Source organism: Bos javanicus, chromosome 5 (genome assembly GCF_032452875.1).
Source record: "Bos javanicus breed banteng chromosome 5, ARS-OSU_banteng_1.0, whole genome shotgun sequence".
In the NCBI taxonomy this organism is placed as follows: domain Eukaryota; kingdom Metazoa; phylum Chordata; class Mammalia; order Artiodactyla; family Bovidae; genus Bos; species Bos javanicus.
In genome coordinates this window covers 104,032,740-104,050,333 of record NC_083872.1, presented here as the reverse complement: position 1 = coordinate 104,050,333, position 17,594 = coordinate 104,032,740, and the positions used below count along the sequence as shown (strand labels likewise).

The 17,594-nt window shown below is 55.9% G+C and overlaps 2 protein-coding genes across 6 annotated transcripts; one reads left to right on the top strand and one right to left on the bottom strand.

Moving 5' to 3' along the window:
* Positions 1-327: 327 nt before the first annotated feature.
* CDCA3 (cell division cycle associated 3) lies at positions 328-3,284 on the bottom strand. Of its 3 annotated transcripts, none has more exons than XM_061418077.1 (6): positions 3,196-3,284; positions 2,126-2,300; positions 1,740-1,866; positions 1,242-1,535; positions 806-909; positions 328-677 (listed from the first exon to the last, which is right to left on the bottom strand). In XM_061418077.1, exons 1-6 carry the CDS (start codon positions 3,258-3,260, stop codon positions 525-527), a joined length of 918 nt encoding a protein of 305 aa, XP_061274061.1. In that variant the 5' UTR covers positions 3,261-3,284; the 3' UTR covers positions 328-524. The 3 variants fall into 3 exon arrangements, with proteins under 3 accessions (XP_061274061.1, XP_061274063.1, XP_061274062.1); XM_061418079.1 differs by lacking the exon at positions 3,196-3,284 and adding an exon at positions 2,777-3,011; XM_061418078.1 differs by lacking the exon at positions 3,196-3,284 and adding an exon at positions 2,515-2,622.
* An 80-nt stretch (positions 3,285-3,364) lies between these two features.
* Positions 3,365-16,896, top strand: USP5 (ubiquitin specific peptidase 5). Of its 3 annotated transcripts, none has more exons than XM_061418067.1 (20): positions 3,365-3,568; positions 6,318-6,443; positions 6,703-6,769; positions 6,999-7,132; positions 7,280-7,425; positions 7,695-7,879; positions 8,345-8,439; positions 9,231-9,424; positions 10,142-10,213; positions 10,479-10,551; positions 10,699-10,824; positions 11,677-11,830; positions 12,142-12,316; positions 12,949-13,037; positions 13,818-14,009; positions 14,511-14,654; positions 14,745-14,890; positions 15,102-15,255; positions 15,508-15,592; positions 16,216-16,896. In XM_061418067.1, the coding sequence occupies exons 1-20, from the start codon at positions 3,458-3,460 to the stop codon at positions 16,307-16,309; spliced, it is 2,562 nt and encodes an 853-aa protein (XP_061274051.1). In that variant the 5' UTR covers positions 3,365-3,457; the 3' UTR covers positions 16,310-16,896. The 3 variants fall into 3 exon arrangements, with proteins under 3 accessions (XP_061274051.1, XP_061274050.1, XP_061274052.1); XM_061418066.1 differs by having other exon boundaries at positions 10,479-10,566; XM_061418068.1 differs by having other exon boundaries at positions 3,458-3,568; positions 10,479-10,566; positions 13,818-13,940.
* Positions 16,897-17,594: the final 698 nt, after the last annotated feature.

The window sequence follows — 17,594 nt, the reverse complement described above, 5'->3', positions numbered from 1 at the left end:
ACTTAAATTGTAAGAAAATCCAAGGAAGAGGGGATATATGTATATGTATGGCTGATTCACTTTGTTGCACAGCAGAAACTGACACAGCAGTGTAAAGCAACTACACTCCAATTTAAAAAAAAAAGGCCCCAGAAGTAAATATCCAGGGACAGCAAGAGGAAAGGGCCAAGGTCAGCACCCTGGGGAACCCTGGGATTTAGGGGAGGTGTGTAGATGAGGCTTGGAGGTGCCAGCATGGGGACAGTCAGGCCAGGGAACACAAGCCCCCTCCAGGCTTTCTGCAGACAGGAGGCCCAGTGCACAGTTCAGGCATAACACTTAAAAATATAACTTAAAATCACTTGCTTTAATACACAGAAGTACATCAGACACAAAGAAAACCAACGAAGCTCTGAGTCCCAGGGTTGGCAGTTTAGGGAGAGTTAAGAGAACGAACCTTTCCAGTCTCCCAGGGCAAGAAGGGGTGGGAGGACCCAGAACACGGCCAGGCTCTTGGGGAGTCTGGTGCTGGGGCCATGCACGGTCTAGTTCTCCACCAAAGGGAAGTGCCGGTTTTCCTTGTCATGACCCTGGCCTTGCTCCCATGCTCGTCCTCCACTTTTCAGAAGTCGTCCAGTTCCCAGAACGGCCCCTTCCTTTAGCTCCCTAAAGTTTTCACTCAGGGAAGGCTGCTTACCCTGCAAAAGGCATAGGGCAAGGTGAGGGAGGGCAGGAGGCTGTTCGGGGAGAGAAGACTGGGTGGGGAAAAGGCCCCCATCATTACTCTGGATTTCCTAGTAACAGCTTTCACCCGCTCGCCCTTTACCTGTCGTGGGGTCAGAGCCCCGGGGGAGTTGTCATCCTGCAGGACGGTGAGAGGAGACCTCCCTGGCACTTTGCTGTTTGCTTTCCGCCTGCTGCGCTTAGAACCTGTGCAGGAGACACAAGAGACACGAGTTTGATCCCTGGGTCAGGACGATCCCTTGGAGGAGGGCATGGCAACCACTCCAGTATCTTGCCTGGAGAATCCCATGGACAGAGGAGCCCAGCAGGCTACAGTCCACAGGGTCGAAAAGAGTCAGACACGACATAATTAACACACACACACATACACGCACAGGCACACACACATAGAAACTCAAGTGAGTAAGGAATTAAAACAAGCAGCCAAGGTTATGGGCTTTCAGGTTATTCCTCCTCTGTCCATCTGTGGACGTTATCCCAGAGTGCTCTTCCCCATCCTGTGCCCTTAGATTCTGTACCTGAAGATCGAGGAGTCTCGGGGTCTTGCAAGGGCTTGTCTGAGACCTGGCTGGCCACAGGCGTTTCTGAGGCATGTCCTGTTTTCTCCTTGGCAAACACCTGCTCAGCAGGGAGCTCAGTCTGGCTCCCAGGAGGCACCTGGTCTTCAACAGAAACCTGGGTGCCCAGAGGCAAGTCCAGTCGAGGAGATGAAGGTGTCTCTAGGGGCAGAATAGCTTCGGGGGGAAGGCTTAATTTGGGGTCTTCGGTCTCAAATACATCACTCAGTTGTTTCACCAGTGGACTTGGGGGATCTGGGGAGGGGAGAAGTGACATGAGATAGTGACCATCTGTCACAAATCATTCAGCAAGGAGGAAGGGATACATGGGCCTTAGGATTCGCGCCCTGGTCAGTGAGGGATTGGCGGAACAGAAGTCATTGAGAGACAGCCAAGTGTTGAGAAAAGAAAGACGTGGGTTCAAAGCAGGAGGATGACAGCATTGGGCCCAACACTTACCTCCGCTCGTCTTCATAGGTGTCCGTGCAATGCCAAGGGTAGGGGAGCGGGGATCTGAGTCCTGGACCAGCTTATGTCCCTCCACCTGCTCCCCTGCTGGCAGGCTTGGCTGTGGGGAGCTCTCTACCTATCAGGACCAAAGGCTAAAACGAGTCTGGGCCCTCAACTCTCCCTTCCCAGGTCTGTAGCCTTAGATCCATACTGCAGACGGGAATTGCAAAGGCCCTCAGATATTCAGCCTACTTCACCGGGATTGAGAATATGGAAAATAAGGCCTCAAAGGCGAGGGGTACTGGGGGAAGGGAGAGTTCTCTTAGATTAGGACTCTCTTAGGGACTCCGAAACCGAGACAGATTCGCTGCCTCCTCCATGCCACCCCTGTGTACCTGGATGGGAGTGCGCAGGATGCCGGCGCTGGGTGAACGGGGGTCCGCCACTCGAGCCAGAAGCTTGTTGTGCGGCGGAGGCCGCGCTGGAGTGACTGGGACGCTCTTAGCTGAGCCCATCGTAACCAGCAGAAATAGAATGGGGCAGGGCCCGGCCCAGGAGAGGAGGTTATGCCTGCAAGAAATGACTCAGGTCTCAGCCCTTACGGCGACCACGTTCGACCTTTGACTCCAGACCACCCGATCTCCCCCCGTTCCCCACTGAGAAACGGCCTGGCCGCCGGGCCAGAGGTCTCTGAGGGGATGATGACTAATACAGTAGACAAGGCAACTCCTTCAGGGCCTGCTGGGCCCTCTAAATTATTCACTAATTTACTCAAATCCCTTACCGGGCCCCAATTCCACCTCTGGGTTCAAAGTGGCTCAATCCTTAACTCCCGAAGCTGAGTTTCAAACTTCCCGCCACGCCCCTGCCCCGACCCTATTGGCTGAATCGATGCCGGCTCCTATAGGCCGTCCCTGTGAGTCCCGCCTCCAATGAAGGAAGCCATCGGGCTGCCTGAACGTCTATCATGGGTCCGTGGGGCCAATAGGCAGCGGCTTGACTCGCCGGGGTGACGCCTCCTTGCTAAGGGGACTTTTGTTCCGTACCTGGCTGCCGGTTGTGAGATTTTGCGGGATGCTAATCTTCGCGTAAGAGACCTTCGGTTTCAAATGAAGTGATTTTATTAAAAAATAGAATCATGAGTTAGTACGCTATTATTTACATATCCCGCTGGAGACGGAGTTACGAACATTTTTTTTTCTAAGGCCAGAAAGATAGTAATCCTCATTGGTCGACGTAGTTAGCAATCACTCAACACGAGCCCTCTCGAATCCCGCCTCATTGGATAGCCCCTTTTCAAATACCAAGACTACAGCTGCCCTTTAATTTTCCCACTGGTCAGGTCTCCCAGGAAAGTTTCTGGGATTGACTGGTTTAAACAACCATCAGTTTCTGCTCTTCAATAGAAGATACGCGAATGCACTGTAGGGTCCCAGAGTCTTGGCAGCAAAACTCCGGGGCCCACCTCGCTGTTCTACGTGCGCTTTGCCCTGGAGGAGTGGGATTGGCTCTTTCGACCATCGATTGCATTAGAAGCGCTTTTCATTGGCGATGGTCAAGAGGCGGGCAGAGGGCGGAGCACTAGCGGGCAGGCTCGGTCCAACTGCCATTCTCGCGCGTCTTCCCTTCGGCGCATGCCCCTAACGAGTGGTGCTCATTGGACGGAAGGGTAGGGGGGACTAGAAGCGGTGAGAACCGCTGTGTGTGGAGGAGCTGGTGCCGGTGTCATGGCGGAGCTGAGTGAGGAGGCGCTGCTGTCAGTATTACCGACGATCCGGGTCCCCAAGGCTGGAGACCGGGTCCACAAAGACGAGTGCGCCTTCTCCTTCGACACACCGGTAAGCCCATTCCCCACGCCCGCAGCGAGCACGACTTCCATCTCCCTGGTCATTCTGCCGGGGCCTGCAAGGCTTGGGCCACCGCCTCCCTGCGGTGCACCATGGGACTTGTAGTCTTCCACGCTACTCCTGCCGTTGCTTTGAATTCGTGCGAGCTGTCGTCTGACTACCACTCCCGAAAGCCACCGCGCCCTCCCCATCCGCTCCTCGTCTCGTGGAGTACTGTGGGGATTGTAGTCGCTCACTCCCCTCATTGACGTTCTAAGCTAGAGGCTCCACCCAGTTGCCGGACTACATCTCCCACGTGGACCCCTGCGAAAGCCTGGGAGTTGGCCTTGCCTGTCGCGCATGGCTCTCCGGGTTTTGTAGTCTCGTGTGGGAGGGATGGGGCGACCCCCCCCCCCCTACCACCCCGCTGTTCTGAGCCCGGGTTGGGGGTAGTAGGGTGGGGACTGCAGTTCCCAGGTGCCTAGTAGCCTGGAAGTGGCCTTGAAGAAGGCTGGTTCTGAGAAAGGCTGAGTTATAGAGCCTCCACCCATGGTTAATATGGTCAGGGGGCGGGGAGGTGGGTCATTGGGTGGGGGGTGGAGGAGGGGGGAAGAGGAGAGGAAAGCTCTAGTCGTTTCTCCTTTGAGGTGAATCATGGCCTCAACCCCCTTTCTTTCTCCCGTCCATCAGAGAGAGCAGAGGGAAACCTTTGAAAAGTATTCCCAGAGAGATGGTTTCTTTCGTGGGGGACACTAAGGCTTCTTTCCTATCCCACTCCCACTCCTGACTAGTTAGACAAAGCCACCACCCACACCGTGCTTCACGTTTGGCAGGCTCCACCCGGTACCTCCCTTCCTGCAGTTCTGCCTTCCTGTGACACCGTCAGGCAGACACAAGCCTCTAGCCAGGCCAGAGCCTGAACTGAGGGCAGCAGCCTGGCTGGGATCCGCCCCCCCGACCCCTCCCTCAAGCCGCTGTGGGCCCTGCCCAGGGTGTTCAGCCAGACCAACTCATGGCTGGGAAAACTGCAAGTCAGAGTGGAAAGGCTTCATTAATGCATCGCCAGTGCTGAGTATAGCAGGGTGATCTAAGGCCCATTTCAGGGTCATCACTGTGATTTGTGGGTTGCTTGGTTTGCTAGGCTTTGATCTGGGCCTCAGACAACCATGCTGCTTCTCTGAAGTCTAGCTTTGGCAGAACGTAAAGAGGACAGCTGCTCAGAGCAGAACTCTGGGGTTCCCAGTCCTTGGTGGAATCAGCATCTTTTATTGGCAACAGAGGAGTTTAATCACTGTAGAGCTCCCACAGGCCTCCCAGTTTATCAAGTGCATGGATGGTGAAGCGCTGTCTTTCTCAGGAAGAAAAGATTTTTTCCTTAATTATCAACAGATGGTAGAAGTCTCCCTTTCTATACTCCTGTCTCTCTCCTTAGTAATGGTTTGAATAATCCAAAAGGGGTTTTGATCTCTTTATACTTTTCTTTTCTCTTCCCTGTCAAGAGGTCTCCATTGGTTGGCTTTGGTAACCAACTTCTGGCATATTTGATTATCTTTAAATTGGGTTCATGGTAGAAAGAGTTTATGTGACATCCCTGATGAGAGATGCTCTATTTGTTCATAAATTTTGTAACCCGCACAGTTCTCAGGAGTGGTACAGAGCGATCTATGGGATGGAGAACTGCCCTATTTTTAATTCCCAGCAGAGAATTTTTCAAGGCCACTGAGGCTTTAATTCCAGAAAGAACATGCCTTGTTGTTGCTTGGATCTGAGAGAAGACTCTGTAGTCTCCAGGTTCCTTCTCCCCCTTCTCCAGCACCCTCTTCACAAGGGCACTGGTAGACTCGCTCAGGTTGGGGAAAGCCCATGTCCCCTCCTCTGCTGTGATTTACAGTGGACACTTGTCTTTTCCCTGGTTTCTTCCTGGGCAATGTATATTCTAGCTGTCTCAGAAAGTGTTGCTAGATTGTTCCAGAAGGGGAATGGCTTTGAAATTGGAGGTTGATGGGACCTCTTGGAGATTTGGTTATTGGCCGGGGAGGAGGGGGGCGGCGGGGGGCGGGGATGGGGTGGGAGAGGCATCCAGGTGGTGGCTGGAGAAGGCTAGGCTTCATGTCCTTGCCAGACGGGGTCCTGGTTCAGCTGTGAGCCCCAAGCAGCACATGGGTCCCTTGGAGCCAGCCTTTAGCAGGAAAGAGGAGATGAAACCAGTGTGGGCCAGGGTTTGATCACCTGGTAGAGTGAGGTAAAGGAAAGGTCTGATCTTGCTGGCAAGCCCAGGGGTTAAATGTCATGTTCAGATGCTAGTATCTCTTCTCCTCTAGTCTTGAAGGTTTGCTGAATCTTGGTGGTCAGGTGGGGTTGGTCATGGTTTCCTGGTTTAGGTTCAGTGTCTGACATGGAGTTCTTCCCAGGTCTGTAGTAGTTGATCCCGACTCACTCTGGATCTCAAGGCTCCAGGAAGGAGATCAAGGGAGTTCTTTGCGTTGACTGGAGGGCTTCAAAGAAGGAAGAGGAGTGGTGACTGACAGGCATTGCTCAGCCCTGGTGTCCTTGTTGGCCGTTGCCAAAGTCACAGGAGGATGGGGAGACTCTTAGCCATGTACCAGGTCCTGAAAGGCTAATAGGTGACTTGCCAGAGGCCACACAGTGTTTGAGGACAGACCTTGCTTCCGGAAGCCACCCATTTCTAACCCCAGGTCTTGCCTTCCCCTGGCCAAGCTTCATCCCGCCCATGTTTCTGCCCCTGCCTGTTGTCCTGCAGGAGTCTGAGGGTGGCCTCTACATCTGCATGAACACATTCCTGGGCTTTGGAAAACAGTATGTGGAGAGACATTTTAACAAGACTGGCCAGCGTGTCTACCTGCACCTCCGGCGGACCCGGCGCCCAGTAAGCAAGACCTGCTGCCCTCAGGCTCATCCTGCTGGGCCACCAGGTTGAATCTGTCTGTCCCGTCTTGACCTCCCAGGGGCCTCATTTCCGCCCCCCCCCCACCTGCTTTTGCTGGGGCCATTAAAACTCAGCACGTGTGATTTTTTTTTAGCTCCCTTCTCTTCTGAGATTAACCCACTCCATCCCCGTCCATCCATTGTCCGTTTGTCCCTTCCCTGGTGCTGGGGCTGATCGTGCCCTTCCTGCCTCACTGTAGAAAGAGGAAGATGCGACCGCAGGCACTGGAGACCCTCCCCGCAAGAAACCCACCCGACTGGCCATCGGTGAGCGTCACTGACATCCTGTTCTCTTCCCTGAGCTGGTCTTTGCTGCTCTCAGAGGTGCTAGGAAAGCCCCCAAAGGAGGGGCCTGGTCAGTGGCCCTGGGACCCTGGAGGGGGCAAGGTGAAGCACTGTATCAGAGGAGGGGAGTCCCCCTGCGGTGGTCATCCTACTCGCACTCCCTCCCCCATTACCCCACCCCACCGCCCCTGCTCCTTTCTTGTCTCACCAGGTGTCGAAGGCGGATTTGACCTCAACGAGGAGAAGTTTGAATACGATGAGGATGTAAAGATCGTCATTCTGCCGGATTACCTGGAAATAGCCCGGGATGGGCTGGGGGGACTGCCTGACATTGTCAGAGATCGGGTACAAATACCTTCCCACCCTACTGAAGATTCTGGGGCAGGCGGGGTCAGAGCAGCAGTGTGGTGGGCAAGCTCCAGGAAAGCTGAAGACCGAGGGGCGGGTGGGGCTGGGAACTGGGTCCCGCCTCTGACCCTCTGCTTCCCCCAGGTGACCAGCGCGGTGGAGGCCCTCCTATCAGCCGACTCAGCCTCCCGCAAGCAGGAGGTGCAGGCCTGGGATGGGGAAGTGCGACAGGTGTCTAAGCATGCCTTCAACCTCAAGCAGCTGGACAGCCCTGCTCGGATCCCTCCCTGGTGAGGCCTGCCCCTGCCCCCCAACCTTGGGGCATGACCTGCAGAGCAGGGGCGAGCGATCACCCTCCTGGAAGTCTGGAGGGAGAGAGGCTCAGGAGCAGAATAAGGAGGGAGACTCATGAGGAACTGGACTGGGGGAGGGGATGTCCCAAGGAGAGGAGATGAGAGAGGCCTTGGACCAGGGGGGAAGCTGCAGAGCCCCGTCTGCCCATCAACCGCTCCCGTAAACCGCTGACCTGTACTCGGCTCATTTTCTTCCCTGGGGTCAGTGGCTGGAAGTGCTCCAAGTGCGACATGCGGGAGAACCTGTGGCTCAACCTCACGGATGGCTCCATCCTGTGTGGCCGGCGCTACTTTGATGGCAGCGGGGGCAACAACCACGCTGTGGAGCACTTCCGGGAGACGGGCTACCCGCTGGCCGTCAAGCTGGGCACCATCACTCCCGACGGAGCTGGTACACCCCGCCCCCTCCACGTGGACATCACTGGGTCTGAACCACTACTCATTTCACATGACACGAACAAGGCATGAGTGCAGTCTCCTGATAAACAATGAAAATATTGCAGATGAAACAGAACTTTCAGATAGCCCCCCAAAACCCCAGTCCCCTTCCTAGTGGTGACCGTCATTCTCTTGTAAGTAAGAGAGTAAATCTTCTTCCAAACTCACTTCACTCTCGAACCTCCTCCTGCTGCGTGGAGACACAACCAGTTCCAGCCCTCACCCTGTTGACTGCATCTTCTCTGACAGCCAATCCAAGAAGGGCTCGAGGCCTCACTGACGCTTGAGGGAGCCAGGAGCGTTGCCCTCTGGGCTCATCCAGCTGTCCCACCAAGCCTCTCAGGGCAGGGGGTGGGCTTGGTGGTCGGGTGGGGGCTGAACTGCCCTCCCCCTACTCTGCTCCTGCCTCCCACACTAGATGTGTACTCGTATGACGAGGATGACATGGTCCTGGATCCCAACCTGGCTGAGCACCTGTCCCACTTTGGTATCGACATGCTGAAGATGCAGAAGGTGAGACCGCCCTCCGCTCAGATTCTCTCATCCCTGCCCGTCAGGCCTGCCCTCCTTGCCCAAGGCTGAGGGTGAGGCGACAAGGTGGGGAGAGATGCCACGGTAACCCCAGTTCCCAGGATTCGTGGGCTGCCTGTGAAAAGCCTTGTAGAATCATTTCATCATTCAGCAACTATTACTGAGCGCCTACTGTGTGCTGGTCACTCTGAATGAGGCAGGGGTGGTCCTTGGCTTGTAGGCTTCTACCAGGTGAGACGCAGGCGTCCCTTGTCTGCTTGTGCAGCAGGGAATGACCATGACTGTGCGCAGTTTCTAGCAGGGGTCGCCGGGCCCAGGGGACCGAGGAAGCAATGCTGGGATGGGGATCTGAGTGAGAAGGGGTGGCTTCAGGGTGGAGGAACATTTCAGCTAGGGGATGTCATGTTCGTTTCATCCCCTCATGTGGGCGGAGGCCTGTTGCCTGATGGGCCCCTGGACGGTTGGTTGCCTGTGGCCTTCCAGAACTTGCACTGGGGGATGCCCAATAGGCCTTCCATGTCTGGGTCCATAATTCATCACGTTCCAGGCTCTCTCCAGCTGGCTCTCATCCTAGACTATGTTTTAGAACATAAAGGACACAGGTCTAGGGCTTCCCTGGTGGTCCAGTGGCCAAAAGCCCGTGCTTCCAGTGCAGAGGGCCTGGGTTCCATCCCAGGTCAGGAAAGTAGATTCCACATGCCCCAGCTAAGACCTGGCTCAGCTAAATTAAAAAGAAAAAAAGACGCAGGTCTGAAGTGCCTCCTCCTGTGCAGACGGACAAGACGATGACGGAGCTGGAGATAGACATGAACCAGCGCATCGGCGAGTGGGAGCTGATCCAGGAGTCGGCGGTGCCGCTCAAGCCGCTGTCCGGGCCCGGCTACACCGGCATCCGCAACCTGGGCAACAGCTGCTACCTCAACTCGGTGGTCCAGGTGCTCTTCAGCATCCCCGACTTCCAGAGGAAGTGAGTCCTCCTTACCCCCGCCACCAGCCCCCGCCCCCAGGCCCTCTCTCCGCAGCCAGGCCCCTGGCTCTGTGCCCTGACCCCCAGCTCTCTCCTAGCGGCCAGCCTCTGGGCGCCCACCTCTGGTGCCCTCAGGACCTCTGTTCTAGCTCTGTCTTGGTTCTTGGTACATGCCAGGGAGCAGGTTGTGAAGTTGTTTATATACGAGCCCACTGGTAGGGCCAGATGCTCAGTCCCAGGGCTCTTCCAGGCCTCCTGATGGGCTCAAGGGCCAACAGGTGCTCTTTATTTTGGGCCAGTGACATCAGATGAGCACCTAATGGGGTAGAGGGGAGGGCTGGGACATGGAGACAGAAGAAAGGCAAGTTAGGGTTAGGGAAGTGAGCATCCTGTCTAAATAGGAAGGCCTGAGACACATGTGAAAATTTAGAACATATTGACACGTTCTATTCAAAGAATATGAACTGTATTTATCCTTCTGAGTGTCTTCTCCCATCCCGTAGCTCCGTCTCGGGGCAGAGGCTTGTGTACCCTGCATGCTGACCGGTTTGGGAAGGGGAGGGAAGGCGTGTTGCTGGAAAGACGTGGACCCCAAGTGTCAAACACATGTCTCCCCACTCTGGAGGGACCTCTTCCCTGAACTGGTAGATGACCACTCCTTTCCCTTTTCCTCTGGGCCTGGCCACAGCCCCTTCAGTGATCCTTCCCTTGGCTCAGGTACGTGGATAAGCTGGAAAAGATCTTCCAGAACGCCCCAACGGACCCCACCCAGGACTTCAGCACCCAAGTGTACGTAGTCGGGCCTGTGTGCCCTCTTTCTCCTCCACGACCCCCTGAAGGGAGCAACAGTGTAGCCTCTGGCCAACTAGACACTTTCCGATGGCTGTCTTGCAAGCATGCTGTCTGCCTTGAGTTGGGTTCCCATGGAATCTAAGGTGGTTCACATTTAAGAGAGTTGTCTAAGGGGGTTTGAGCAGGGGTTGAGTTGGGGAGGTAAGGGGTAGATTGGTGGTGTCAGACGAAAACTAAATGGTTCTCTTGGGTGATGACACAGGGCCAAGCTGGGCCACGGCCTGCTCTCGGGGGAGTATTCCAAGCCAGCACCAGAGTCGGGTGATGGGGAGCAGGTAACGGAGCAGAAGGTGGGTCTGGACCTCCGTCCCTCTCAGGCTCTGGAATGGTGGGGAAACTAAGATCCATCTGGGAGGTGTCTAAAGAAGGCCACTTGGTGGCCTCTTGGGCCCTGGCTGAATGGCTGCCCCAACTCTGCCTAGGAAGTCCAAGAGGGCATCGCCCCTCGGATGTTCAAGGCCCTCATTGGCAAGGGTCACCCCGAGTTCTCCACCAACCGGCAGCAGGATGCCCAAGAGTTCTTCCTGCACCTTATCAACATGGTGGAGGTGAGGACAGGGAAGATGGGGCGATCTTCACTCTCCTCCTGTCTACCTGCACTTCAGTTCACTCCCTTCTTCCCGCTGCTCACTTGTTCCTCCTCCTCTGTCAGCCCCAGCCCAGCCCCACCCCAGTGACCCCGAGCACTGAGCCTTTCCTGAGAGTGGCGTTTGCACCTGAGGACACTTGTTACGCTTGCAGCCTGATGAAGGATGCTCCCAAAGAAAATGATAGGCGAGCACTTGGTGCTTAGAAAGAAAGTACAGGGGACTTCCCTGGTGGTCCAGTGGTTAAGACTTCGCCTTCCAGCACAGGGGGGTGCAGGATCAATCTCTGGTCGGGAACCCAGGATCCTCCAGGCCAAGAAACCTGAAACAACCGATATTATAACAAATTCAATAAATTTTTTTTTTTTTTAATATTTATTGACTTGGCTGTGCTGGTCTTAGTTTTGGCGCACGGGATCTTTAATCTGTCATCGTGGCACGTGAACTCTTACTCGTTTCCACAAGTGGCATCCAGCTCCCCGACCAGGGATCGAACCTGGGCCCCTGCATTGGGAGGGTGGAGTCTTAGCCACTGCACCACCAGGGAAGTCCCCAGTAAAGACTTTTTAAAAAAGGAGGTCCACATTAAAAAAAGAAAGTACCGGCACTTTCCCACGCAGTCTTGCAGTGCCAAGATGGGCCGGAACTGGCAGGTTGATGAGGGAAGGTTTCTGCTCTGCTCTTCCGTCCCTGCACCTCTTTGTGCCCCTCTCCCTTCCACTCCCCCCTCTCCCTGACCCCCCAGTGACTCTTGTAGGCCCCCACCCCAGTGCTGGGCTGTCCAGACCTCCCCACCCTGACTCTTCCCCATAGAGGAATTGCCGGAGCTCTGAAAATCCTAACGAAGTGTTCCGCTTCCTGGTGGAGGAAAAGATCAAGTGCCTGGCCACGGAGAAGGTGAAGTACACCCAGCGAGTGGACTACATCATGCAGCTGCCTGTGCCCATGGACGCGGCCCTGAACAAAGGTGGGTGCTCTGCTACCCTCCCAGGGCCTGGGGTCTGAAGCCTGGCAGTGATGGGGCTTGGGTGCCTTTCAGGAGCAGAGCCCGCAGTAGCCCTGCTTGTCGACCAGGCAGGGGTGTGGGATTGACTTTGCGTGCAGCTGGTCAGCTGAGCTGTGCTGAGAAAGAGGCCAGGTCACAGGCAGACGTGTGTCTGGTGGGTTTGGGGAGGCAGAGGAGCTGAGATAGCCGTGGACTCAGAGGCAGTAGGCCAGGGCTGAGGGGGGATGTGGCTCGGCCCCTCTGAAGGGTCCACCTACTGCTTCTGTCACCAGAGGAGCTTCTGGAGTATGAGGAGAAGAAGCGGCAAGCTGAAGAGGAGAAGCTGCCTCTGCCTGAGCTGGTTCGGGCCCAGGTGCCCTTCAGCTCCTGCCTGGAGGCCTACGGCGCCCCCGAGCAGGTGGACGACTTCTGGAGCACGGCCCTGCAGGCCAAGTCAGTCGCCGTCAAGTAAGTCCTATGGGTCCCAGCCTCCGTGAGGGTCATCCCCGAGATGCGGTCAGCCTCTTTTGCGTTCTCTCATCCCTTTGTGGTCAGAACTCAGGCTTCCGTGATTTGGAAGGTAACATGAGGCAGGTAACCTGGGGCCTGAGGGGAACCGAGAGGCCCTGGCAGGAGTGGACTTGGATAACTGCTACATGTCACCTTGACCTGCCCCTGCCAGTCTTCGTCTCTCTTGGGGTGGATGGGGCCACTTTTCAGGAAGCCTCTGTCTGCTCACTTCCCCAGTGCTGGCAGAGCATGGGCACTTAGGAACAGTCATGGACAGAACTGAGATTTCTAGCACATAGTCTTACTTTTTGCTCACCCGTCACTGGCGTGAACTTGAGATCTGAGAGAGTGCTTTGGTCTCCGAGATTTCAGCCACCTGCCCCTTTGCTGTTCCTGCCCCTAAGACCCCCCCATTCCCCTACTTGCTACCTTCTACTGCCGTTTGTCTGCAGACACTCTGATGCCTGTCCAGGGCAGGAAAGGAACATGAAATTATCTTCAGGGTGGTTAGTTCTACGTATGAGAGGCTGGACCCGGGTGGGGCTTTCAGGACAGCTTCTCTGGGTACCAGGCCATTCTCTCTTCTCTAGGACCACACGATTTGCCTCATTCCCCGACTACCTGGTCATCCAGATCAAGAAGTTCACCTTCGGCTTGGACTGGGTGCCCAAGAAACTGGGTATGGTGGCCGGGACGAGCAAGGGAGGTTAAGCAGAAAATGGTAGAAAAAGAAGGGGCCTTGCCGTGTAAACTAGGGCTTCTTCAGCTTTCCTCTGAAAGGGGAAACATTACTAAGACTTCTTTGATTTAAAAAAAAATTTTAACTACCTTTTTTAATTGAGGTATCATTGACTTACAACATGGTGTTACTGCTGTAGAGCAAAGCTGTTCAGTTATATTAAATACATATATATTCCTTTTTAAATTTTTTGGTTCTGATTTATCATAGGATATCGAGTACAGCGTGCTGTGCTATACATAGGACGCTGTTGTTTAAGACTTCTTTGATTTTATAGTTATGGCTTACACAAGCAAAAGTGGTTTTCATAGTTTTACTTTTATACAATTGGTAAGATGTTTTCATCTTGATAATCTTGAAACAGTTTGTTTTCACGGGTCTCATAGGCCCCTGACGGCTTTGCCAATCCCAGATCTAGCTTCATTTCCTAGAGAAGTTGAGCCCCACGGAAGTACAGAATCGTTCTGTGGCACAGTCAGAGACCCTGCTCTGGCTCATGGCTCATTGGTGGTAGATCTAAGGCTGGAATCCTGTTCACTTACCCCCCACCCCCCCACCCAGCCTGTGGTTATTTTTATCACACGGCAGTGGGTCCTGCTCTGCCCATCATCTTATTACAGAGCAAGATGGGGGTAGGGGCCTGAGATTCCTAGAGTGCTCTTCCCAGGAGGGCTTCAGGGATCTGCCCAGGTGACCTTTGTCCTGCCGTACGCTTTCTAGATGTGTCCATTGAGATGCCCGAGGAGCTAGACATCTCCCAGCTGAGGGGCACAGGGCTGCAGCCTGGAGAGGAGGAGCTGCCCGACATTGCCCCACCCCTGGTCACTCCGGATGAGCCCAAAGGTAGCCTTGGTTTCTATGGCAACGAAGACGAAGACTCCTTCTGCTCCCCTCACTTCTCCTCTCCGACATGTTAGTGACTCTTTTTCCTGCCTGTCTCTTTCCCTTGCTGATGGGGGTCTTCTCTGCCTGCCACCCCTTGACCCTGTCCTTCGTGCTCCTCCTGTCCTCCCTTTCAAATTGTCTCTGCCCCCTTGATGGACGTGAGGATTGAGAGAGCACCCCAGCTACTGTTCTCTGTGTGGGTGGAGCCGAGCTGGCTAATTGCCTCTGCCCGCGTAACCTCGTGGCCTGGGGGCGGGGGTGGGGGCTCCAGCTCATACTCCGGAAACAGCCTGTTGTGGGAGAATGAACTGGGAAGGGGCTCCCTGGGGCGCCTCTGGCCTCAGTTCTGTAGACCTTGAGGATAGTGCTGGCCCCACATGAGGCTGTGTTGCCATTTTAGTTCTGGAATAAGGTGCCAGGCCGTGGAGGAAAAAAACGCATGGAACGTGTGGTTGGGAGAGGGCTGGGGAGAGGGGCAGGGAGTGGCCCAAGGAGTCAGGCCCCTGTGCCCATGCTTCTCCCCCGCAGCGCCCATGTTGGATGAGTCCGTCATCATCCAGCTAGTGGAGATGGGCTTCCCCATGGATGCCTGCCGCAAAGCTGTCTACTACACTGGCAACAGCGGGGCCGAGGCCGCCATGAACTGGGTCATGTCACACATGGACGACCCGGGTAGGCAGGGCTGGGGAGCTGGAGCCGGGGAGGGGGGTGGCGGGCAGGGCCAGCATCTCCCCCAAACACTTGAACCGCTTCCATCCCCAGATTTTGCAAACCCCCTCATCCTGCCTGGCTCCAGCGGGCCCGGCTCCACGAGTGCAGCCGCTGACCCCCCACCGGAGGACTGTGTGACCACCATCGTCTCCATGGGCTTCTCCCGGGACCAGGCCCTGAAAGCCCTGCGGGCCACGGTATGGGTGCCCCCCAGCTGAGGACAGGTCCGCTGGGAAGATGGGGGCGGGGGTGAGGTTCCACCCCTCAGGAGCAAGTGAGGACTACCCCTGTGGTTTGGCCAGTCTGGGGCTCCACCCTTGAATGGCTGTGATGAAGGAGCAGAGGCCTCTGCTGGGGTTTCTCAACCCTGACCTTACTTTTTAAAAAAGTAACACTTCCCTCCCCAAGAACAACAGTTTAGAACGGGCTGTGGACTGGATCTTCAGTCACATTGATGACCTGGACGCAGAAGCTGCCATGGACATCTCAGAGGGCCGCTCGGCTGCCGACTCTATCTCCGAGTCCATTCCAGTGGGACCTAAAGTCCGGGATGGTCCTGGAAGTGAGTGTCGCGGGGAGAATCTAGCCAATCTGCTCTACTAGGTCTTCACTGCCAGGCGGCTCTGCTTCCCTCAAGAGGGTGCAGCATTAGAAGTTTCTTTCTGTGGACGTGACTCCTGAAGCTGGGGTCCTGGGAGGCTGAGATAGACGGGCCCAGCCTGTCTGCCGTCCCTGAAATCCCACCCTGGTCATGAGCTGCTGGACACATCCCCCCTCCCTCACTGTCTGCTCTGCCCTCTCTCCCTTTCCCCAGAGTATCAGCTCTTTGCCTTCATTAGTCACATGGGCACCTCGACCATGTGTGGTCACTACGTCTGCCATATCAAGAAGGAAGGCAGGTGAGGAGCCAGCCCGTGCCTTCTGAATGGGGGAGTGGGTAGGGGGAATGGGTAGGGGCATCCTGGAAGACCCTAGAATATTCGTGGGGTGTGGGTGGGAACATAAGGGACTGCCTGGTGCAGGCCACAATTCACCAGAAATTGATGGAAAGCCTGAGGGCAGAGATGGGCAAATTAGGGCTCCAGGGCTGAATTGGGCCACTCGCTTTTATAAATAGTTTTAACGACCATGGCCACATTCATTTATGTATCATCTGTGGCTATTTTCACACTGCTGCAGGCAAATTGCATAGCTGCATAGACCAGGTGGCCTGCAAACCTGAAATATTTCCTGTCTGGCCTTGACAAAGCTTGCTGACCTCTACCGTAAAGGAATAGATGGGGGTAGGCTGTAAAGACAGCACAGGGGTCCGAAGACACAGAGTAGAAATGACCCTGTGAGATGGGACACTCCCTTCAGACAGGAGGCAGCTGGGCTGAGTCTGGGGGCCCAGGCAGAGAAGGTTGCGAGCCTTTGCCCCCGAAGGCAAAGGACACACGAGGGTCGAGTCCAGGGACCACGTCAGAGAGACACACTAGAGGATGCCTGGGTCGTTCACCCTTCTCCCCACCCCCTTCCCCAGGTGGGTGATCTACAACGACCAGAAAGTGTGTGCCTCTGAGAAGCCGCCCAAGGACCTAGGCTACATCTACTTCTACCAGAGAGTGGCCAGCTAAGAGCCTGCCCTGAGGGCACCCCGGGGACAGACCGCCCAGCATGAGGAATGGGGCTGAGGGATGGACACCTCCCTGCTCGGTACCCCTTTTCTTTTCGTCCCCAGCAGCAGGGAAGAAGCTAGAGGCCAGGAGAGAATGGCCAGGCAAAGCGTGGGGTTGGGGGGGCTCCGGGGAGACCTTGGGAATGGAGTCGGAGGGGGCGGGAGGGGCCTGCCGCCTGTCTGTGAGGAGACTGTTGCTTCCCTGCCCTTAACCCCACAGCGCTCTGCTTCTGTGATCCCGCCTGCCCAGTGTGGAGCGGGCTTGTTCGTGTGTGTGCGTGGGTGTGGGTGGGCGTGTGTGGGTGGGCGTGTGTGTGTGTGGCGTGGGTGTAGCTTTGTGCCGCCTCCTCCACTGAGGGGGCTTCTGTGCCTCCCCTCCCCCTTTGTGTGTGCTCCCCGTGTGGCAGGGCCAGGAGGGATGTGAGGGAAATGGGGAGCCAGGCCCCCCTCGCCCTCCTGCCTCAATCTTTGCCCCACCCTGTCTCTCCCTGTCCTTCTCTGGAAAATGCCAAAATACAGGATGTGAATAAAAGTTACGTGGCTCAAGCGTGTCCTGTTTGATATCTGGGGGGAGACTGTCTTTCCTGGGTTAGCAGGAGGGTCAGGTTTTGAGAACCACGGGCCCTGCTCCTCTGTGCCGCTCTGCGCCCCCTCCCCACCCCACTGCCAGGCAGTTCTATACTTTTTACTGCTCTTGGGAAATTGGGGGCTGAGTGAGGTGCTCACGGGGGCAGGAGAGGGAGGAAGGCTGAGGGGTGGGGGCTGTCATGCAGGGAAGTAGAGGAAGGTCACGTGAGAGGGGGCCCAAATGGGTTCTTCTTGAGTGTCCCCAGGCGCCCAGTGGGGAGCCCTGGGCACCAGGCCTTGCAGTTCCTTGTCTGGCCCTGGCCGCTGGAGCAAAAAGTGAGGTACTCCTGGGGGCAGGGCAGACCTCTGAACTGCCTCTTTAGTAGCTGCACGGTGTCCAGCCCACGTGGGTCGTCCCTCTGCCTGTGAACCCTGTTACTTGCCCAATTAACTGTGGGGCTGGGCTGGCCCTGGGTAGGTCAAAGGTGCCTGCTCAGCAGTCAGGGATGTGGCCGCTCCGATGGGGGCAGGGGGGGTTCCTTTTCCCGGAGTTGGAAAAATGCCCCTCACGGCTCTGAGGCCAAGCCTGGAGTGGAGTGGAGTGTCCAGGCCTTCAGCCAGCCAGCGAGTACCCCTGGGGGAGCCTTCTAGCCCTCTGTGGGGCGGGAGGGCTGCAG